General features: G+C 40.3%; 1 protein-coding gene across 1 annotated transcript in view; it reads left to right on the top strand.

The window, feature by feature from the left end:
• The window catches only part of KIT (KIT proto-oncogene, receptor tyrosine kinase), an 83,835-nt gene that overhangs the window by 46,678 nt on the left and 13,225 nt on the right, over nucleotides 1–23,932 (top strand). Inside the window, exons 5-9 of the mRNA XM_029235169.1 lie at nucleotides 1,917–2,085; nucleotides 5,990–6,179; nucleotides 8,598–8,713; nucleotides 21,171–21,285; nucleotides 22,937–23,118. Coding sequence (XP_029091002.1) covers nucleotides 1,917–2,085; nucleotides 5,990–6,179; nucleotides 8,598–8,713; nucleotides 21,171–21,285; nucleotides 22,937–23,118 — 772 coding nt within the window. The remainder of the gene's footprint in view (nucleotides 1–1,916; nucleotides 2,086–5,989; nucleotides 6,180–8,597; nucleotides 8,714–21,170; nucleotides 21,286–22,936; nucleotides 23,119–23,932) is intronic.

The raw sequence follows: 23,932 nt of genomic DNA, 5'->3' as shown, positions 1-23,932 counted from the left end.
TAGCTTTGTAGTATACAGTCTGAAGTCAGGGAGCCTGATTCCTCCAGCTCCGTTTCTCTTTCTCAAGATTGCTTTGGCTATTCGGGGTCTTTTCTGTTTCCATACAAATTGTGAAATTTTTTGTTCTGTGAAAAATGCCAGTGGTAGTTTGATAGGGATTGCATTGAATCTGTAGCTTGCTTTGGGTAGTACAGTCATTTTCACAGTGTTGATTCTTCCAATCCAAGAACGTGGTATATCTCTCCATCTATTTGTATCATCTTTAATTTCTTTCATCAGTGTCTTATAATTTTCTGCATACAGGTCTTTTGTCTCCTTAGGTAGGTTTATTCCTAGATATTTTATTCTTTTTGTTGCAATGGTAAATGGGAGTGTTTTCTTAATTTCACTTTCAGATTTTTCATCATTAATGTATAGGAATGCTAGAGATTTCTGTGCATTAATTTTGTATCCTGCTACTTTACCAAATTCATAACATAAAAATTATTGATGGGATATTTTACACTACTTTTTTCATATTAAGTCTTTAAAATCTGGGACATATTTTATATTTGCAGCACAACTCAATTTGGACCTACTACATTTCAAGTGCTCAGTAGTCTCAAGTGGTTAGTCCTTACAAATGCTATATTGCCCACATTTTTTTTCATGTTTATTTTCTCTCTCCCCTCATGCATATGTATTAACACATGGTTGCTGTCTTAAGGTACACTCATTTTATGCTTTTTACATAAAAGAATCATTTTTCTTATTTTCACATATTCATAATTTTGATACCTGGTATACATTTAGGTCATCTGCAATTTTTCACCACAGTGAATATCTTGGACCTTTTGTTTTCTATTGAGTTGTTTCCTTGAGATAAATTTGCTGGAGTTGCTCAGTGGTCTGAACATGCTTCCAAGTTGCTTTCCAGAAGGACTGTTCGGATTTACAGTACTGTCAGAATGGTCTAATGCTAATACGTTCACCATAGCCTGGCCAGGGAATCACCCTTGATCTTGTTCCATGTCAATATCAGCTCCTGTTTAGTTTCTTTTTTAGTTGCTTCCCTCCCCCCATCCTAATAGGAATGTGTTCATGTTACAGAAAATTTGGAAGATGCAGAAAGCTCTATGCTATTCCTTTTAATCTTTTCAGAGAGTGGTTATAGTTTATATTATGGTTGTTTCCCCATGACGTTTTCCATACAAGAAATCTCTCCATGTCTTATCTGCAGATAAATATTAACAGTGGCATGGTGATATCACAAGAGTAAATGCACAACCTTTTCTCTTCAGCTCATGTGTAAATAATTTGGGATTTTGTCTTATATGTCTTATATACTTTGGAACTCCCTTTAATACTTGCCAAAATTCTGCTGGGTAAGAACTGTAGGATGAATTTTCGAGTTAGTCTTAGACACTGTAAGTCTATTTTTATTCATGAAAATAATATAAATGTTAATAAAATAGAACGATTGTTACTAGTGATGTGTTTTCTTTCAACCAGTGGGATGTAGAATAGAAAAAATATATATATAACAGGAAGTATTGATAGGATATAAATATGCTGACTTTTAAAATATCAGTGTCCTGTATTATTTCTTATATAAGAACTTTTAAAATTTGGCACTGTTAAAAAATATTTAGCACTGCAGAGAATTTGGAATTACGTATGCTGTGGTTATTAAGAAATGAATTTTCATTTTTTACAATCATTAGTAATAACTATCTTTCAATATAATCCTGTAATATGAAGCGTTCCAATGACAGACTTGTCATGATGTTTTATTATACTTACTTAAGTAGTGTATAATGAATGCTAATACGGAGAAGTTAATTGCTGCTATTTTTAATTTATCTAGGAAAGATCCTGAATATAAATTTTATGGTAATCTTTGATTTTTTTTTTCCCTCTCCTTCTGAAACCAGCAGACTAAAGAACAGGTGAAGAGGAATAGCTGGCATCAGGGTGACTTCAATTTTCTTCGTCAGGAGAGATTGACTATCAGCTCAGCAAGAGTTAATGATTCTGGCGTGTTCATGTGTTATGCCAATAATACTTTTGGATCAGCAAATGTCACAACAACCTTAGAAGTAGTAGGTAAATATCTCTGGGAATGGATAAATTACTGGCATAGTGAATGAAGAAATTACTAGATAGTTTCCTTTTTACGTTAATGGAATGTTGAACAGATTCTTAGGGTTTTTATTATTACTGAATGAATATATGAAAGAAAATGATCTTTGTAGCCTCTTCCAACTAGAGCACAAAAGCAAATTCTACCAGTTTAATAGAGGCAAGTGGAAAGTTGTAACTGTGAAGCTGTTTGAACATGTCATTCTCTGCTTACCTCCCCTACCTCAACAAATACAATGTAGGTTGAGCCTTTCCAGAAACTCTAGTCCTTGCTGAATGACTTGACTTTGGAAATGGATGGAGACTTTTCTCTGTGGAGGAAGACATATGCTTAGAGCTTAATATATTTCTCTGAATCTTTTGTTGAGGTTCCTCAGCCTTTTGGTTTATCGTTTTATGATTCATGGGCTCTTGTCACCCTTTGTAGCAGGAAGGACTGAATTGGCTTCTCCTCCTCAGTACACCCCTGACCTCACCCTGTCCTCCAGCCTTATAGGCTGTAGCATAAACCTTCAGGAAGGCAGCCCACCAGGCATGGGTCATTGATTCTACAGAGCATAAACTGAAACATAGTAACCTGTGCCCTAACCCTGTCATATCTGGCATACACAACTGGTTTAGTCTTCCGTGCTTTAGATCTTACTGAATATTTATTTCCCAAGCATCTACTTAATGAGATCAGAGTGTGGTATTTTGAATTACTGAAAATAATAATAATTTTAAAATTACTTTGTTTACACTTTTCTTGTCTTTTTAGTACTGTTTGCATTTAATCTATTTTCTTGTCTTTTTAATGCAACCATATTCTCAGCGCTTGACTTTAAGTACTTGTAGGGTGGTGAAATTCATCATGAGCAATAATAAAATGATGTGATATTTGTTTTCATTTCTCTCCTTTCCCCCATATTTCTTCACTAATTTATGTACCAATGTTAGAGGTCTGCGATTTATCCCATAATAATCTCATATGATTTTGGCGTTTCTGCCCATGTTGTAATGGAAAGTATCTCACCAGACTGAACGTGAAAAAGACACTTTACTTGCAATTACAGAGCCAGCCCAGAGAAAGGGTACTACTCTGTCCCTAAACGTGATTGTGAACCATTTATTAATTTGAATAAAAGGCTATGCTTTTAAAATATTAAACTCCATAAGTGCTAATTTGCTAAGTTGATTAGGGAGCATGTTGATATATCAGCTTCAGCTCCAGAAAGCAATTAGTAAGGATGTTTGGAGCTTACTGTTGTATGTAATCAGATTTTTAAAATCCATTCATCAATTTCCAAGAATATAACTGTATAACTGGAAAGACTTGAGGCGGTGAAACCTGAATCTGGCTTTGTACTATTTCAGGAGTGGGTTGGGATGGGACGAGATGGGACGAACAGTAAGAGACAAAGAGGAAAGTAATTTCTTTAGGGGCTGGGAGTAGGATTTGGACACAGTGTGGAGTGGCGCAAAAAAGGCTTCCGGGTGGCCCCAACCTGGTTTTGAGTTGGAGCTCTGCCACTTAACTTTCAAATGCACCCCACTTTAACTCTGCCTGCATTTTCTCTTCCAAGAAACATAGCCTCTAACTCCCAAGGCTGTGGAGGGAGAAAGGCCATGTATTTTGCAGATGTGCCTGGCACAGTGTTTGCCCTTGATTAAATGTTAATGTCTCGTCAATTTCTTAAATCATCCTCTGTAACAAACCCAGGTGGGGTTCTTTGAGTCTAATAATTCTTACACTTCATGAATTTGAAGCTGTGTCCTATTATAGGACATAAAACTATATTGAGCAAACTGGACTATAGAAAACTCAGGATAACTTTAGTATTTTGTACATGATGATAGGGAGAGAAATCAGTGGAAATATCGTTGTCTGTGGTGTTTGAATATTTTGCATTGTGTGATATCTTTGAATTTATGAACTTGAGTACCTGAAAATTTAATGTAACATTCAGACAAAACATTTATTTCCTCAAAATTAATCTAAATTAGCTTAAAGAATGGCAGGGGTGTACCATTTATGATTCAGGTATTAGAACAAAGTGGTGTTTTAATTTCATTTGGATGATTTTTGATTTTCACCTGAAAAATATTTTTTCCATTGATACAAAGGACAGTTTGACTCCATTTTTTTATTCTGAATCTGTAGAAAACTAAAGGAGAGTCAAATACTCTCATGTCAGTCTCATGGGGGCTAACAATATATTTAACCAAACAGTGCCAAAGACAATGGCACTGTTTGGTTAAATGACAATATAAAATGTTTTAATTAATTTTCAAATTTTGAAAAATAAATAGAAGATTAAAACTCTTCCATAATTCCACTAACTTGATATAAGCTTTTTTAGGATTTGGTATATGGTTATATTTTTATATGCAACAGGATTTTAATTATACATACAATTTTATGTTCTCTCTCTTTCTCACTTAAAGTATGTGGAGACTCCAGGCTGTGCAACAGTAAAGAGACCAGCCTTGGCTTCTTACAGACCTGTATTCACATGTAGGCTCTGCTTTGGGTAGCCAGCTATATGGCTTTCCAGGACTTGATTTCTTTTTCATCTATAATTAGGGGTTACAAGCGTTCTCTTTCAGTATTGTTATAAGTTAAATGTTTGTCATAATTATTAAATAAAGTGTATGCTAAAGAACTTAAGGCAGTTCTTGGCACATAGTAAGCATTCCATAAATGGAGGCTATAAATATGATATTGGCAATTATTTTATGATGGTCTTTTTCAAGCTCTTCCTTGTATTGTTATTATTATTATTATATAATAATTTCTAAGGGCTGCTTTATTTACTTAGCCAGTTCTCTATTTTCTCATTTTTAAAATTATTATGACTAGTGTAAATAGCACTTTTTGCACGTGGCCATCTACCTCACTAAGAAGAGTTCTCTGGATTAAATTGAAAAATAGATAATTTTTAAAAATCTATATTGCTAAATGCTTTCCACAAGAGTTGTGCCCATTTACAAAGTGTAATTCAGTGTGCTACTTTAATTACACTTGCAAAATTATTGAGTTTATTTCAGATTAGTTTTGCTGTTTTTCCGTAGAGTGGATATACATTATTTTTTAACAGCTTTACTGAGGTTTTGCTACTTTTAATATGTGAAAAGGAATGCCTTATTTAAATTAGTAGTTTATTTTTCCTTCTATAATTTTATGTCCTCCTTTTCCTGTTACCTTAATTAATTTTCCTATATATAGATACTTTTTGAAAATGTTTATGTATTTAGATTTGTCTTTTATGATTTTTATTTCTTTGGTTGCTTCTAAAAAGCCTAGAAAACTCCCCTCGCCCTCCCCTCCACAAAATTTTGATAGAAGTAAATTCCGTTGTTTAGTTAAAAATATGGTTTAATTATTAAAATGCTGTCCTTGATTCATTTGTGATATATGATATGATAAGAAGATCCAAGTTTATTTTTCTCTAAATACTAAATGACGTTCTTGCAACATTTTTATTAAATATTGGGGCTCTCTTCCCCTTCTTGATTTATGACATCTTCTTATCACATATACAATTATATTGGATCTGGGTATGGGCTAGTCCAAATACTTTTTAGCCTAATAAACATCAGGACTGGTAGTTCTAGAAGACTTATAAGATGGTGATAGATCTTTAACAGACTTGCTTAAGAGACAGAGATAAGAGAATAAACATTTCCAACGTGTGTCCTTTCTCACTTTATGACCGTGATTCTCCAAGAGCAAAGTAAAACGTAAAATGGCTAAGTCAAAATTCTTACTTGTCATTGCCAGTTAATACTGGAAATCAGTCAATATCTTTATAATCCAAAGGTGAAGTTTTGTTATTTGTCAAGGTTTTGGGGATAACAGTTTCTTTCTGTCTCATTCTGCTGTGATTAGATAAAGGATTCATCAATGTCTTCCCTATGATGAATACAACAGTATTTGTAAACGATGGCGAGAATGTGGATCTGGTTGTTGAGTATGAGGCATATCCCAAACCTGAACACCGACAGTGGATATATATGAACAGAACTTCCACTGACAAGTGGGAAGATTACCCCAAGTCTGACAATGAAAGTAACATCAGGTAAGAAAAGGGCCTTGTTTGGGGAATTACACGTTCCCCCCATCCCGTCCCCTTGGCTTACCGGATCCTGTTTCTGTGACCCGTCAATGTATGAGAGGACAGCTGATACGGAAGGAAGTTTGGGGCCGCTTCCTGAGTCGTCATCATTTCATTTTGCTGTGTGTTTAGAGCACACAGAAAAGTCCATGCGTCAGTTTTCTTGTTTGTAAATTGGAGGATAGTTCTCTCCTAGAGTTCTGAGGATAGTTCAAAGCGGTGACTAGCATATACTAGGGACACATTAAATAATTCTCTTCAGAGAAAGAGAAATGTTAGTGCCTTTAATCATTTTTTTTAAGACTGTAAGAAAACTAAGAATCATTAAGCATCTTTGGGCCAGGCGGTGAACCCAAGTTTCTTTTACATCAGACCTCTCTCTCTCTCTTTTTTTTTAAATTTTTACTTACTTACTTACTTACTTATTTATTTATGGCTGTGTTGGGTCTTTGTTGCTGCGCGCGGGCTGTCTCTAGTTACGGTGAGCAGGGGCTACTTTTTGTTGCGGTGCATGGGCTTCTCATTGTCGTGGCTTCTCTTGTTGAGGGACACGGGCTCTAGGCGCACGGGCTTCAGCAGTTGTGTCACATGGGCTCCGTAGTTGTGTCTCGCGGGCTGTAGAGCGCAGGCTCAGTAGTTGTGGCGCACGGGCTTAGTTGCTCTGTGGCATGTGGGATCTTCCTGGACCAGGGCTCGAACCCGTGTCCCCTGCATTGGCAGGCGGATTCTTAACCATTGCGCCACCAGGGAAGCCCCAGACCTCTCATTTGATCCTCAAAACACTTATAATAAAAATAGTAGCAATAGTGACATTTCATGTAAGCTGTGTGTGCTTTTTTCCTGCCATGTGCTGTTCAAAGTCCCTCATGTATATTAACTCAAAAATTTTGGTCCTCACAAATCCGATGAGCAGGCACTCTTACTTCCCTTCTTTCTATAGAAGAGGAATCTGAGACCTAGATGGGTTAATTTGACCAAGAGCCCACGGCTGATAAGAGGTAGGTGCCTAGATAGAGTTAGTATTTTTTCCTAGTCAGGAGCTCTTGGCTGTTGTAAGGGTGTGGATAAGAAAGGATGCTGTCCTGGGCCTCGGTCTAAGGGTTGGAGGGAAGAGCATGGATTGGGAGGTGTCCAGGCTTCCTCCTTAAAGGTGATCGAAGGGCTAGGAAAGAGGCAGGAGCTGAAGATGCTCTCAGGAGTCTGGTTGTGGCAGCCAGGTTGGATGGTAAGAGGCAATACTATTCGAGGGGGAGGGGAGAGGGAGGGGGCAAAGGCAATGAGCTCGGCTTGGGGTTTGTTGAATTTGAGGTTGACTGTGGGATCTTGAGCGGGGATGTTCAGGTAGAATGTATCGTAGGTTGGGTTCCCTGGATGCAGCGCCTGCGGGAGGGATTCACAGGCAAGGTCTTCATTAAAGGAGAGAGAGACCTGGCGGGGAGTTGCGGGGAACAGGGTAGAGAGGGGAACGGAGACAAGAAAGGGTGTGGGTGAGCCACAGTCCAGTCCCAGGGACACTCTGGACTGGGGGGGTGGGACGTGAGCATAGGTCTGTAGAGGAAGGAAGGCATAGGACAGGGAGGTCTGGACTAGAGGTCAGGATTTGTGAGCAGACAGTAAGTAGTTCAGGGGAGCGTGGATTGCCTGGGGAGCACGTGCAGTGTGAGAGGAGAGACTGAACCAGCCACCACGTGTCGAGTCGGTTGTGGGGGCCAAGGGGCGCCCAGGGTGCTCCGTCCATGCTGGAGCCCATGTCAGTAACGCCCCCGATAGTGGTACCGCGTGCTCAGTTATCACAGCCATCTACGATGTCCTTGCTGTGAAACAGAAGGTCGAATAGCACATGCTGCAAGAGGACACTGGGAAGAAGCAGCGGCGGGGGGGGGGGGGAGGAAAGCCAGGAGACGGTGGTGTCACAAGAAGGAAGGTGAGGGCAGCAGTCACCTTGCCGTGTGACCCTGAAGCATCTGCATGGAGACACCTACGTGGAGATGCCTGCCAGCCTGGCGTTTTGCCAGGCAGGTGCCATTAAAGCAGGGCGGGCGAGTTCAGGACACTGATGAGAGGGAGGTTGAACAGAGGACCAGGGCAGAGAAGGATGCGGCTGTGGGGACAGCTCAGGAAGCGGAAGAGGCTGCCATCTCTGTGAGGTTGCCTTTATGCCGAGAGAGCCTTTCCCCACTCTGTATTCTCACACGCCGGGCATCTGTCCCCAATGAAATATGTGTGTGTGTTCTTGTTTGTTAACGTGGCTCTTGTAAATACTGAATTAAGTGGGGCATATTTTTCCAAAATAAGCATGTATTTCCAGGTAGAAACTGTTAAAGCCACACGCCCCGAGGCAGACCATCCACAGGTGACTGATGGGTTGTCCTTTCTTTGTAGATATGTAAGTGAACTTCATCTAACCAGATTAAAAGGGACCGAAGGAGGCACTTACACATTTCTCGTGTCCAATTCTGATGCGAATTCTTCCGTGACATTTAATGTTTACGTGAACAGTGAGTAGAACGAATGGCTGCTTATCTTTTTATTTTTTTATTCTTTTAAGTTGTGGCTAGTGTTTGTAACAGCTGCTGCACTGAGTTCATTGTGTACTGGGTCAATAACGTTTCATGATAATTTGACCTTAACAAAGACCTCGTGGTTTGGTGGTTGGAAGACTGTGTACAAAAACCAATTCCTTGTCCTACATTTCACTAACCACATGACCTTGTAGCTGGTGCTCAGATGCTGGGTGTTGCCTTTGAAGTCAACAGAGGAGCCATAGAAGTTAAAAATAGCAAACAGTTTGAGGGAGAATGTATTCCTACTGATTGTTGAAATGGGGAGGCGGAGGTTGAATAGGAGCTAGATTATGGTATTAGGTGGGAAAGAAGTGCTATCAAGCCCTGACAAACAATTTCTTGTTACAACGCTTTCTCTTACGGGTTGGGGTATTATTTTTTTTTTTTTTCGGTATGCGGGCCTCTCACTGTTGTGGCCTCTCCCGTTGCGGAGCACAGGCTCCGGACGCGCAGGCTCAGCGGCCATGGCTCACGGGCCCAGCCACTCCGCGGCATGTGGGATCTTCCCGGACCGGGGCACGAACCCGCATCCCCTGCATCGGCAGGCGGACTCTCAACCACTGCGCCACCAGGGAAGCCCACGTTGGGGTATTCTTTGTGTGAGATGAATGCAGTATCGCTCAGCTCAGTGGGTCCCTACTGCGTGTCACGTGGAGGCTGTGGGAGAAGGGAGCAGGTGGTTTAGGGTGGGAGGATGGCAGTGGACGTGGGAACCTGAACACCTGAGCCCTGTGTGGCCCACATCCCACAATGTCTTGGGGCAGCTTCTCTGCACAGAGGCTGATACCTGGGGCTGTGCTCACCAGCTGGGACTTTTGCCAAGTGTAGGGCCCGCTCTTGGCTCTGCTCTGGGCCCCCCTGCATTTCCCAGGAAGGGTGGCAGGTGCCTGCCACACCACACCAGCCAGGGGACCAGAGGCAGGAGGCCTCCAAAGACACGGAATCTCAAGGGACCCGCCCACAAAATGACCATCGGAATTAACCATCCGGGGCATGGCAGGGAGGGGCGGGGGGGCGTGAGGAGACAACCTGGAACATTCCCTAGAGAGCAGCTCAGTAACAGTTTGTGTGTGTTGGGCTGCAGGATGGGAGCCAATTCCCTGTCCTCCAGGAGCTTATTACTTGCTACATAGAGTGATTTTCCATCGTTACTTCACTGATGCAGCCGCTCACTAGCGTGGTGGGGTGGTGAGCGTGATCCCTTTACAAATGAAGACAGGAAGCAGCTAGCAAGTGACACTCAAGACAGGTTTTTGATTGCTAATCTGGAGTCCTTTGTCAATTCCAGCATTTCCAAAATCGTGTTTCCTGAACAAGGTGTTAACATGTATTTAGACAAAGAGCATCACATCTGCATAAACATTTTTCTTAACTGCAGACCTTCTCGGCATCCTTCATACGCTAACGTGTATTTTGTCTGCCCAGGAGGAGGCATGGAAATGAGCATATATCTCACATGTGTATGACCACAGAACTCTCCTTTTCCAAGGGAAACACGTTAATTAACATCTCAGTTCCCCGGAACAGTTTTGATTATGTGGTATCTCATTGGCCTGCAATTCAAATATCTCTAGATTAATTCAGATGTTAATCAGAAGAGTTTAGTGTATTACACATGGGCAAAACTACCTGCTTACTGTTCAAGTAATTGAAGAGATGAGTGCAGGTAAATCAGTATCCGTGCAAGCGTCATATCCATACTGTCCATACAAAACTTTATTTAGGGTGTTCTAGTGCAGTACTTCTCAAACTGTCTGTGGTAAAGGACCTTTTGTATTTTTAATTTCCAATTCCTTCTGGATCAATACTTCTTATAAAATACAGAAAGAACCAGCCACTAGAAAAGTGAGATGGAAAAGAGCAAAGATATATAAAATCCAAGAATGGATTTTTTTATTATTAGATTCAACAGATACAGTGAAGTCAAATTGCTTAGTCTCGGTTTCTATGCTTAGGTCCCCAGTACCAGTAGATCATGGACATGGCCTACTCGACAGGCCTCACTTTGAGAAGCTTAGTAGTTGGGAATTTTATAAAATTGTGTCATTCGCATTTCTCTTTCCCTGGCTTCAAGGTCCGGGGTGCATTAAGATCTGTCTCTTTCCCCCTTTTTCCTGCTTCCATTTGCCAGTGTGTGTGGTCTACCAGTCAGTCATGAGTCACTGACCTTAGAAAGACATCTCTGAAGTCACCCTTACTTTTCTCAGGGTGACAAAATTGCTACCTTTTTACTTACCAGCCTAATTTGCCATCCGATAGGATCGGTGTCAATGACCTCTGCTGGTGAATTCACGCCTGTTTGAAACTAGAGAGGAAATGGCCTGAACTGTCCCAAATGATCCCTTCTTGGATTCCCTGTTAGCGCAGGAGGCCTTTTCCATTGTATATTCTGGGACCTGGGTCGCAGATACCTCCCAGCACGTACTGAGCTCCTGCTTCATGGCACTGGGCACACAGATGAGGGTGTGTAGTGTCTGCCCTCGTAGGTTAAGCTCTTCAGGGAGTCTCTTCATTGATGTCAGTTTATTACAAACACTAAGCTGACTATAAAGGCATTTATTTCACTTACCTAACATGTTGGATTTCTTGACCTCCAAATGCTTTGACAGAGGTAGCATTTTTGTGTGAATCTTTTATCTGTTTCTTACGAAGTATGTCCCGATTGCTCTTCACAGATATAGTTAGCTAATTTCTTTGTTAACTTTATTTTTTGGATTGAAAAAAAATTTCTAGTTGATGTATCATGGGGCAAGATTTTTTTTTAATGTTAAATTTAAAATCAAAAGCTAAAAATAGTTTTAAAATTTAAACTTGGACCAGTTGTGTCTATTTTGACATACCATTTTAGCTGAGCCAAATTACATATGTAGATCTGCTGCATGTTTTATTCTGTAAATAAGCTTAGCCCCAAGGGTGAAAGGAATTGTGCTCTGCAAAAACTAGAATGAATAAAAATCAGAATAATAAATGCATGCTATTAGTGTAGGAATTCAGGCTACTTTCACTCAGTGACAGGGATGCATAATTGCTTAATAGATTCAGCTATGAGAAATGCTCAGGAAGATCCTTGATTTTGAAGAGTTAAATGTTTGGTGGTTGAAGAATCCATTTGTTTTGAAAATTACACATGTAGATTTGAGGATATTGTCCGTGCGTGCGTGCGTGCATGTGTGTGTGTGTGTGTTTGTGTTCTAATCACTTATGTGTAGCCTTTAAGAGAAAAATATGTACATGTTAAACTTGAAAATTTTTTTTTTTTGGCGGTACGCGGGCCTCTCACTGTTGTGGCCTCTCCCGTTGCGGAGCACAGGCTCCGGACACGCAGGCTCGGCGGCCATGGCTCACGGGACCAGCCGCTCCGCGGCATGTGGGATCTTCCCGGACCGGGGCACGAACCTGTGTCCCCTGCATCGGCAGGCGGACTCTCAACCACTGCGCCACCAGGGAAGCCCCTTGAAAATGTTTTAATACTGTTTTTAACTTCTCTAACAAGCCATGATTTACGTGGGTCTGGTAAGTAGGCTCACTGACATTAAAGGTGGTTTATAATGGCCAAAAAATGAAACAAAAAAATCAGTGATTCTTTGCATTGAACTTGCATTACTATAATTACTCTTGAATTGCTTATTGAAGGTGTATACAGAAATCAGATTCTTAGTTCTAAAAAGAAGTTTGATATCTTCGGTGAAAATGGCCATTTGTTTCCCTTTCAGATCAAAATCGGGAGGAAAATGGAGTTCTAAGAACTATAAAACTACCCAAAAGTGCTTTCTTAATAGGCACTACTCTTTCCAAAATTCCTGCAAATGTTTAGAAAAAGTGACATCACCAAGATTCTGTAGGTAGCCTGTGATAATGGATTAGAAACCTATGGTCTCTTTGGTTACAATAAATGTCATACAGTCAAGGTTTTTATCAGATCCAGGACAAATAAGAGGCCAAACACGTATTTTACCTGATTATCCACTTGGCCCCCCTGTCTCTCTCTCTCTCACACACACACACACCACATTTTCTTTATTCATTCACCCACTGAAAGGAATTTAGGTTGTTTCCATACCTCGGCTGTTGTGAATATTACTGCAGTGAACGTGGGAGTACTGATAATCCTTCGAGATAATAGTTTTGTTTCCTTTGAATTTATACCCAGAAGTAGGATTGATGGATCACATGGTAGTTCTATTTTTAATTTCTCGAGAAACGTCCATACTGTTTTCCATAATGGTTATACCAATTTACGTTCCCAACAACAGGATACAAGAGTTCTCTTTCTCCACATTGTCGCCAACACTTGTTTTCTTGTCTTTTCGATAATGGCCATGCCGACGGGTGTGAGGAGATATCTCATTTATGGTTTTGATTGGCCAGTAACTTAAAATGACACTAGTAGCATTATAAAATGTTATCTGGTAGCATTTCCAGATCAGTATTATGAATTTAAAATTTGTAGCAAATGTTATCCGGGAGCCATAAATAGATCCCTCTCCAATCTCAAAGGACTATCCTTTAATGACAGACCTATCAGTTGAGTGAGAGTATGGTGGTCCTCAGGTGGTGGTACAGGAAGGCCATCAGGACAAGTAAGGTCTAGAGAATGAAAGCGCTTGCCTTTCATCTTTGGGATTACACGGAACACAGGTAACGTTAAGCTCGATTGGATATCCAAACAACTGCTGAACTCTACACCAAATTCATTCTCTAAATCACCGATTTCCCTCCATTTATGGCACAGTGTTAACAGGGGGTTGAAACAATTTAAGGAAATGCTAAATACTGTATTATTTCTAAACCACGACATCATATAATTAACATCCTGTCTGCTGTAAGCGATTATTTATAGATCACACAATATACCCAAATCAGTCAAAGTAATAAATCATCCAGAACGAGGTTTCCTCATGGGAATGTTTCCCTTCGACCACATCTACAGAATCTGAGCTGCTTTTCATGTATTTTTTATTTCGGGTCATAGTTAAATCCAGTTATGGATAGCTAAACTATCCTTCCAGGGAGAAGCCACCCTAAGTGCAACACTGTGCAAATAAAGCACACGCGCAGCCCACCATTTGCCGTAGGTGAGGGTAGACCTAACGGGACAGCCGTGTAGCTAGATGGCTTTGGACAGTCTGCCAGCCAGCCAGCCAGCCATCTGGGTCATCCACCTGGCTGGAAGTTTCAGTGACTTTATCCAGGGTAAAATAATACCCGGGGTGGCCGTGCCAGTTTGGGGGTTTGGGGCACCTTTCCAGATCCTCATGCGTCAAGAGAACAAAGTTACTAGGACTTTGCCTTTTGGGAAGGTGGAAATGTCTTCCTACCTCTTAACCTGTTAGCCTTTCTATTTCCATTTTTTAAAGATGATAGGGCCTTCCAAACATTTGGGTGTCCAAACCATACTTGCGGTAGAGGCTAAACTACTGCTAACACACCTATCAAGTTTTACTTGAGAAGCTTTGCTGTTTAGTGTTTTTCTGTTTTTTCTTTTCTTTTTTCCTACTAGGTGGATTCTATTAGACCGACTCCTATACTAAATTACTGGAATTCTTCAACATTAAATAAAGCTAGTGCTAAATAGACCTTTCTCTGATTTATTTACTTGCTTTTGAGAGTTTGCCGTAAGGCTACCACAGTAACCAGAATGTAGCCTGGTTTGTGCAAACATTTGTATACATGTGTTTTTAGATTTAAACAATTTTTTCTTATTATAAAAATGTTATGTGAAGGATGGGATAACTTGAAAATACAAATAGGCAAAAATAAGAATCAAACAAGTTTTACTTGTACCTTTTGAAGTTTATTTACGTTATGGATTACCAGTGCTAATATATCTCTTATATATATCTTTACAGACCATTTTTAAAACGTTTTTTTTTTTTTTTTTGCGGGGGTGGAACAAGAATGAGGTTCTTTTGCTAACCTTGTGTGCTTTGGTGCTGAGCAGTGAATGCATTGTAAGCAATCTTCCATCCCGTAATATTTCTTCTACAGTATCGCCTTGGTAATCTCACTGCATGGCTATTTCATAATTTCTTTAACCCGTATCTGATACCATTTTGAGACATTGTGGTGTGTGAGGGTGGGACTCCGAAATGATGTGACTGAGTTTTTAAAGAAACCAACCAAATGATTATTTAAAGTTTATAATTATCTCGTTGAATCTCAAATGAGCGACCTCAGCTAAGTGCCTGGAAGTTGATAAGGTTATCATCTGTCATCTTTCATGCTCCTATGTCTTGAACATATGTCACGGAAGATAACTGTGCTGGCTTGCAGGACAGTTCCAAATTAAGGAATAATTTTCAGATCTTCTTAGTATGGGTAGTTAATCTATGTAAAAATAGTTTCTAATCTTTCTACATTAATTTTTTTATAGGTGATTTGAGATACTTGACAGTATCTAAAGTCTGTTTTTATTTTCTTTTCCTGAACTTGAAATGAGTTTTTGTTCTTAAATTGCTTGGGAGTTATGAGTGTTGTTTTTGATGTGGCACTTTAATATCTCCTTCTTATGAAGAGGATCTCTGTGGATGCATGAATTGCTATAGACATTTAAATTGGAAGAAAAAAGGAATATCATGGCAACCTACTTTAGAGTTTGATTCTCTTATATTTTGAAAAAATTTAGGAAACGTGTTAGTATCATTTTTCTTTCATGTCTCATTAGAAAGTTGGTCTGGTGGGGTCTCTTGGTAATTTGGAGATCTGTTTAAACGCTGAACCAATTGGAGGACAGGGTAACCCATCTAGATCGTTAGGCCCTTTGTTGGTGTGATCTAGCCATTATTTCATGTTTATGGTGGAGAAGCAGAAGAGGTTTAGGTTTGGAACCATGTAAGCTTCAGCTAGAATTGACCCTGGACTTGGGATACACTTCTATAAAAATAACATGAGTAGTCCCTTTCATATTAGTGGAACTTCTGCTCTATGAAAATGTTCTTCCCAATTGAGCCACATGTGTTCTTACATCAGATTAGCCCCCTTCAGTTACAAATGTATACAGCGTCATCTATAATGTAGTGGAAATTTAAATTAATCCAAGAATAGGTACATAATCTTTCCATGGGCATTGTGTCAGTAACCCTTCTCTTCCACTTCTGAATTATGTGGCAAATTGAATTCACTAGTCATACAGAGTAGAAAAATAGCACTTTATCGCATGCCTGCACTCCTTGGCAGCAGGGAGGGTTGCATTGTGATATGTGTACACATCCCCCCTCCCGTCTAGGTCACCCAGCGATGGTGCTTCTGTAAATTGGGCGCAGTGATTCTGGCTGAGGAAGGCTTTCTCCAAGTAGTTTCATCATTTTTTTTAAAGCTAACTTTCAGGATAGGGAGATCTTTTTTGATGGCTGTTTAGAATAAGGATTGGCAGACTATAGCCCTCTGGCCAGATTTGACAAGTATCCTGTTTTTGAATGGCCCATAAGCTGAGAATTTCTTTCTTTCTTTCTTTGGGGTGGTGGGTGGGTGGTAGGAATGGTTGAAAAAAAAAAAAAAACAGAAGATTTGTGAGATGTGAAAATAAAAGTGAAATTTCAGTGTGCATGAATAAAATCTTATTGGAACACAGCCTTGCACATTTGCTTACATGTCTCTGGCTATGTTTGTGTCAGAATCGAGTATTTGTGAGAGACCTATGGCCTCTAAAATATTACTGTTTCACCTTTTACATTAAAAATTTGCATACCTTTCATTTAGGACATCAGTTCAGTAGGAGAATGTTTCGTTTTTTTTTTTAATGATAGACACTCTGCTAAACAGAACTGGATGTAGGACACTATAGTTGAAGTGTTGTTTCGTTTGTTAAACAAATTTCTATTAAAGTACCCATACACCAGTTGCTGGATATCTTTAAGAATGTGTAAAACAAAATGTATTTTCTTTAATTTTTTTTTTTATTGAAGTATAGTTGATTTACAATGTTGTGTTTCTGGTGTACAGCAAAGTGATTGAGTTGTACATACATATATAGTACCTATATTCTTTTTCATATTCTTTTCCATTATGGTTTATTACAGGATATTGAATATAGTTCCCTTATAGGACCTTGTTGTTTATCCATTTTATATATAATTGTTTGTATCCAAAATGTATTTTCAAAATATCTGTTCTGGGGATTTTTTTAAAAAGTATTAAAAAAGTATGATACTCCTTTTATAAGTAAAAGTTAACCTGAGTTTTTTAATACTTCTATTTTAGTTGATTTAAGTTCCTTTATTATAATGATATTATGGCAGGAATGTAGATTTGACTCAGACCCAAACCATGATAGTGACAAATTGCTACAAATCATTGCTGTATTGCCATTAAATATCATGGGACCTACAACTGTAAAAACATACTCATCCGTAAGATCCCTCTTCATTTTGTCTTTTGTTGTATGGACACTTAAGTCTGTGTTCTTTGCTGATTAGAGAGTGTGGGCAGATACGCATTTGTAGCAGGAGTTGGCGGAGGTAGTTAAGTTGAGCCAGGAACTATACTCAGTGCTTCCCCACCAGTTACCTGTGTACCTCCTCCCACCCACCCCCCAGCTCTTGTTGTCTGTGCTGTGTTCTTTAAAATTCGATTTGTTCTTGCCTTCCATATGGACATGATGTTGGTGAAAAGGAATATTTTGTAAGATCACATATCTGTGGGGTAAGTCAGCAAATGGTTGGGATTTTTAATTGCATGAGCAATAAATTCTCAGAAGAGTTATAAGCACTCTGAAATCTGCCTACGAGCTGATCAGTGTTGTCGGAGACGCCAGATGACTGAGGTCCACAATGCTTTGAAAGGAGACAAGGCTAATTTTTATCTCCACGGGAAATACATAGCTTATACACCTCTTAGGCTTATCTAAACCTCCAACTTGGGAGGAATTAAGGAATGTGTCATTTGGTATACTGCTGATTGCAGAATATCTAAGGAAACACAGCTCAGATTTAACCTGGAGAATTGCAGGGAGTTATGTGTCTTTAAAAGCAAAATGTATATTTAATGCCTTGGACGGTGCGTTGAGGCACTTACAAAATGCAGATAAGCCCAGATTTTCATTTTTAGGAATCAGAATTATACCTAGTTCATTCTTTATGCATTAAACATTTTTTGTAGTGCAACTTGCCATGTACAGCCCAAACTGTACTCATGTAATTTAGCCTTTTCACGAGGTCTCTTGTCGCCAACATTAGGGACAGGGCTGGAATTAGGATGAAGCAGGAGAGATGCCTAGGTTGCCAAATTTAAGGAGGTGCTCACTCAGGGTGCCAACCTGTATTTGCAAGACCTAGAGGGTGAGAAGCTTCTTAAATTCCTCTCCTTAGGTGCTCTTCTTGCCTCACTCTAGTCCCAGCCCTGATAGGGTCGCTTGAAGATTCTCCAAAAAAAGCGCTTTGCTGGGTCAGATGCTCAACTTATTAAATCTCTGGAGATGGGGCCCAGGAATGTGCATTTTAACCTCACCTCCTCATGCTTCAAATGCACACTGAAGTTTGAGGAGCCCTCTGAGCTTGGTTTGCCAGCCTAAGGTCCAGCAGGACAAAAGCTGCTCTATTAGCCTTAGGTTAGGTTGGGAACATCTGCCTAATTAACCAGCACACGGGAACAAGTAGGTCAGCCCGACCGTACCTTTTGCCAGCCCTGGCCGTTGTACAACTGCTACCAGGTGTCATGCTAGAAGGCTTGGATCTTGTAACCAAAGCTAAATGCAATTGATTATGTAATTTTCAGCTGTTCCAATTTTTTTTTAATTAAAAAATGTCTTATAGGTTTGTTATTAGCTATGTGTTCACTGTAAAAAAATTTTAAAAATTTAGAAACTAAGTCAAAAGAATGAAATAAAAACTATCCATAACCCTGCTACTCAGAGATAACCACTGTGGACATCATCAGGCATCCTTTCAGCCCTTTCTCCCATACTGAGTAATATTTAATTCCACTAAAAATCCATCATGTAGCGTTAGAAAGAATGAGTGACAAAAGGAAGGTTGGTATGAGGAGATCTGTCTTATGAACTTGATTCCCATTTGAGTCCTATCCAGTTATCTTTACTGTCTATGTGTAGACCTTCCCCTCTCATCATTAATCTCAGTATGCAAAAAAAAAAAAATCACACAGCCAGGTATATGTGTGGATTTCTTATGTCATGGCCCACTATTGAAAAAATAGTGTAAATCCTGCCCCTACACAGGAAAAAATCACCATTAGGCTGTTCTTCCAGGTCCCTTTTTGTGACTCTGATTGAATTCCTTTGGAGTATGAGGGACTTGTTCCTCTGGGGGGACTTAATCATTCAACAGCTCTTACTGTATGTCTGCCATAGGTCAGACTCTGCTAGGAGTCAGAGGTACAGTCAGTGAGACATGGTCCTTGCCCTTGAGAACATACAGTCTGATGGAGGAGCAGACACACCAGGATATTGTATAAGCGCGTCAGGTGCTCTAAAGGGCTTCAGGAGTAGGGAGGCGAGACTAACCAACTTGGCTTTGGAGAGTTGAGGATGGCTTGGAAAAGAAGATGACACTTGAATTGAGTCCAGAGAGACCTGCCGTATGGTGCCTGCAGTCTTCAGCAAATAGCATTCTCCTAAAGTTCCACTGCTTTCTGTGTTACGTCCTACTTTTCAGCCCGATCACACAGTTGCCCATGATAATTAAATGAAACTTGCCAGATGGATGCTTTCGCAAGACGATGGCTTGTCTTCTTGCTCTATTTGTGAAAGCTGGCATTGGATCCAAACTCTCAAGGATGCCCCTACCTTGAGACTGCTTGTGGATTGTTGCTCTTTTGTGTATATTAGCCAAATGGCCCGCGCATCAGCAGGGCCAGGTTGAATGACAGGTGGGTGTGCCATGCATGCAGACACTCTGATCCCTGCCAAGCCATTTGCCTGCAAGGAGGTGGGGTGCTGAGAGGTTGTTCTACAAAGATGTCATTTATCAGCTTATTTCCTTCCTTCGAGGAAATAAGCTTCTGATCCGTCAGTCTTTTCCTCTGACCACGTATATTTTTCCTGTCAGTTGCAACATAATCAATGTCAAATTCCCAACGCATCGGGTTAAAACACACACGTTACCGTGCTATCTTGAAGCAGTTTTTAGATATTGAAGAGAATATTTAGAGTGGCAAATACAGTTAACCTAATTGGTAGCAAACTTGATTAACCGAGGAGGGTGGGTACTCTGAATAGAAAAGAGTCACTGAATAAATGAATAACTAATAAATGAGTAATTAATACATTTATTGTTTCGTCTCTGTGAATCATTCTTGGTTCTTTGTGTGCGCCATCTCATTTAGTTGTCACAGCATCCCTATGAAATGGGTACTCTTTGTTATTTCCCCACTGGACACCCGAGGAGACTTGGTGGAAGGCAGAGAACCTCTGAGTGTCGGAGCTGGGCTGCAAGGTCTGTCTGCCGCACGCGGCAGCCCATAGCTCTGTGCTCATGCTTGGCGTCGGCACATGCGATGCTGTACCAGGGATGCAGGATGAGCACATCACCATCCCTGCCATCAGTGCTTACAGTGGAGCTTACTCATTCTCAAAGGGTTAGAATCCTTCAGGTATATTACCAGTAGAACAACTGTATGTAAGTTCATCTTCCGTTCAGTTTAGAAATCTCCAGAATTTGCAGTGCTTTAGGGCACCCTTGACTGAACATCAGTTGATTATAGTTACGCAGAAATGTCAGGTTAGAGCATTCCTGCTGATGATACAGTTTACTTTTTCAGTGATTATACTCAGGTTTAGACATATGTATAAATAAAACTCTTGAGCTGGTTTCCTCTTCTCATTTTCTGTTCCTGTTTTGTATTTGAAATAAAAGTTTGGAGTTAAAAGCCCACATTGGGTTTTACTCTTATGTTTTGACTTCTCTGTAAAAGGGTGATTCAGCTCCTTATCTGCACCACACCCACGCCCAGAAAAAGGGGAAATATTCTAGTTCCTGCAATAACTTGAAATTCCTGTGAAAGTTTCAGTAATTTGAAATCCGGAGGGCAGGAAACCTTTAAACCGGATTTCCACCTTTAAGATAGTTGGGAATCCTAGAATCCTGATTAGATGCCATCTTTCAGGTTCCCTCTCACTGGAAACAGAAACCCTGCCCGGTGGTCCTGCGACCTCAGCCATCCCCGGGACAGGGAGATCTCGGAGACCCCGGCATCCGTAGGATGGACAGTCCACGTGGGGACTGGGCAGCTCTAACCGGGAAAGCCTTTCTTGGTCAGACCCTCACATCTGCCTTCCCTGTGCCTTCCACTCACTGGTTCAGATTCTCCCCTTTGAACAACATGCTCCTCGGGGTCCCCTTCGGCCTCGAGAAAGTTATTGAGGATTCAGAAATAGTGGAGTGAGCCTTGGTGAGGTTTTCCAGCAGTCTGACATAAGGCCACTTCTCTCTCCCTGCAGCAAAGCCAGAAATCCTGACTCGTGACAGGCTCATGAATGGCATGCTGCAGTGTGTAGCAGCAGGATTCCCAGAGCCCACCATTGATTGGTATTTTTGTCCAGGAACCGAGCAGAGGTGAGATGATTATTTTGGGTACTACTTAACATGCATAAGGAAAGGACTGCAATTCACTTGAATTTCAAATATGTTTTCAGATTTTAAAAAAACCAAACTTTGTTTTGATTAATTTTTTTTCCAGCCATGTGGCTTTTTAAAGGACATAATTGCTATATTTTTCTTGGTAGACATGAATTTTGTTTGCTGAAACATGATTACTGAATGACTTCTCTATTTTGGTGGTTATCTTCTTGGATTTATCGTGCAATTTCCACCCTGCAGGTAGATAAAGCAATTTTCCAGGACAGAGTAATTAGATTTCCAATCTATACACAGGAGGTAATATGTGTGGGAAATGTGGCTGTAGTTATCATGAAAAAAATTACCTCGGAAGTTAATTGCCAAGTTACCAAAAAGTAATGATCGCAGAATTACCACATACATGCGGCGTTTGGGAGCTATGTGTTTTAAAAAGGTTTTCTCCTTGATTGAGGTGCCCAGGCCCTGAGCAGAGCACATCTGGCATTGAACTTCCTCTCCCTCACAATCCACACTTAAACCTTAAACTGTCCTTTAACATTACCTGGAGATGAAAATGGGGTCAGCATTGCTGTTTTTATCCATCAAATGCTATTTTACACTCAGGCCAGTGTAACGTCACGATCATTTAAATAGTCAGGATAATAATAGAAATTTCATTTTTCACGGAATAGACCTTTTTTATCAACACCAAGTTGGAAGAGGTCACATAGGATTGTTGTTCTCAGCTGAGTTTTAGTGGAGTGTTTTCTTTGGGGAGTAATAGGGGGTTCAAGACCCCTGGAAAGTATGCCCACAGGGAAAGCAACCACAGTAGTTTTAGACATCTGTTGAGCAAATATTTATGGAGTTCCACCTCTAGGCCAGACATGGGTCTAGTGAACAAAACACCTGAGTCCCATTTGGGAGTTTATATTCTAATGGGCAGAGATGGGCAGAAGATGAAATAAATAACTACCATATGCAGGTGTTAAGTGCTAAGGGGGAAAGTAAAGAGCAAGGTAAGGGAATAGAAAATTGCCAGGCATATGGGGGGGATAATTTAAAATAGGGTCATCTGAGTCTTTGCCACCTGGAGTCCAGCCCAGCGGCATGATCGTACCTCGAGCCGTAGGGTCCTCACGTCTGGTGTTTGGCGGCTGGCCCTGTCTTCATCCTCATAGACTTTACTGCTTTCCTCCTCCACGCTCTTCCTTTTCAATCCTTCATACGTTCTTTCACCATTTATTTATAAAAGGCTACTGTGTGCCAGGATATGAACCAACCGTCTTATTGAATTCATCTCTGATCCTTTCGATAACCCTCCAAGATGGGTATTACCACCCCAAGTTTGCAGCTGTAGGAACTGAGTCTTGGAGGGTTTAAGTACTAGTCGGAAGTCAACAGAATAGGTGTTTGAGTCCAGATTTCGAACCCACCTCTCACTCTGAAACCTCTTTCTTCTTTTCCAAGCGCTTTTCTTGTTCACGGTGCCACAGACGTGCTCATCCGTCATCACACTCTTCAGTTGTAAAAGGAAATGTCTGATCACAAACCTGACTTAGTTTTAAAAGTATGCCACATCCAATGTGTTTGATCCATTGATTCTTTTTCCTAGAGTAAGTCTGCACTGCTTTTTTTTTCCCGGTAGATGTTCTGTCCCTGTTGGGCCAGTGGATGTGCAGATCCAAAACTCATCTGTGTCACCGTTTGGAAAACTAGTGGTTTACAGCTCCATTGATGACAGCGCCTTTAAGCACAATGGCACGGTGGAGTGCAGGGCTTACAACGATGTGGGCAAGAGTTCTGCCTATTTTAACTTTGCATTTAAAGGTAACAGCAAAGGTATATTTCTTTTTAATCCAATTTAAGGGGATGTTTAGGCTCGGCCTGCCATGTCAATCATGATTTTAAGTCCATCCCATCCCTGGCCATGTCATTTCTGGTAATAGTCACATTGCACATTTGATTGTCATCAAACTTACTCAGTTTCATCCTGTGCTAGTTTGTTAATGAAGTGTGTGCAGTGACCACGTACTATATGTATTTTATGCGTGTGTGCACGTATGTATGTGTGTGCATATGTATCTGTATAAAATTAATTGTGTATTTCCAACGGTTTCCATTAGGAAGGGGTAGAGAAAGAAAATAGGAGAACCAGACTTACTTTATATTCAAACAGAAACAGAATTGGGACAATTTAAAGATTTAAATTCAATGAAAAATTATTTAAGTTGTGACTTAAAGTCAGTTATTTTAACAGATTGCCAAACACCATATCACAAAGTTAACATTACCTTTTATGGAATCATGTTAGTGAGGTATTTCTTTACCATCTTTAAAATTTGATTCATGAGTGACCAGCTCTCCTAACATAAGTTGAACGATGCATGTGGACGAATTGATGAATTGGTATGAAGTCAGAAGACAAAGGAACTAGACACCTACATTCTTAGGGCTCGGTTTTTGTTTCTTGAGTTGGCAAAGACGAGTGCCAGAAAGTGGTGTTTGTTCAGATTTTGAGTAACGAGGGGAAGAATCTTACATTGTTTTTCATCGTAGGTTTTTTTCAGGTAGTGCAGTGAAAAGAACACTTTAAAAGTGTTTTCCTCGGTTGTGAAAGAAGCTCAATGTTCAGTGTAGAAAA

The sequence above is a fragment of the Monodon monoceros genome, unplaced genomic scaffold (assembly GCF_005190385.1).
Source record: "Monodon monoceros isolate NGI ecotype Baffin Bay Population unplaced genomic scaffold, NGI_Narwhal_1 Super_Scaffold_20, whole genome shotgun sequence".
NCBI classification, from domain to species: Eukaryota; Metazoa; Chordata; class Mammalia; order Artiodactyla; family Monodontidae; genus Monodon; species Monodon monoceros.
This window is presented reverse-complemented; position numbering and strand designations above follow the sequence as displayed.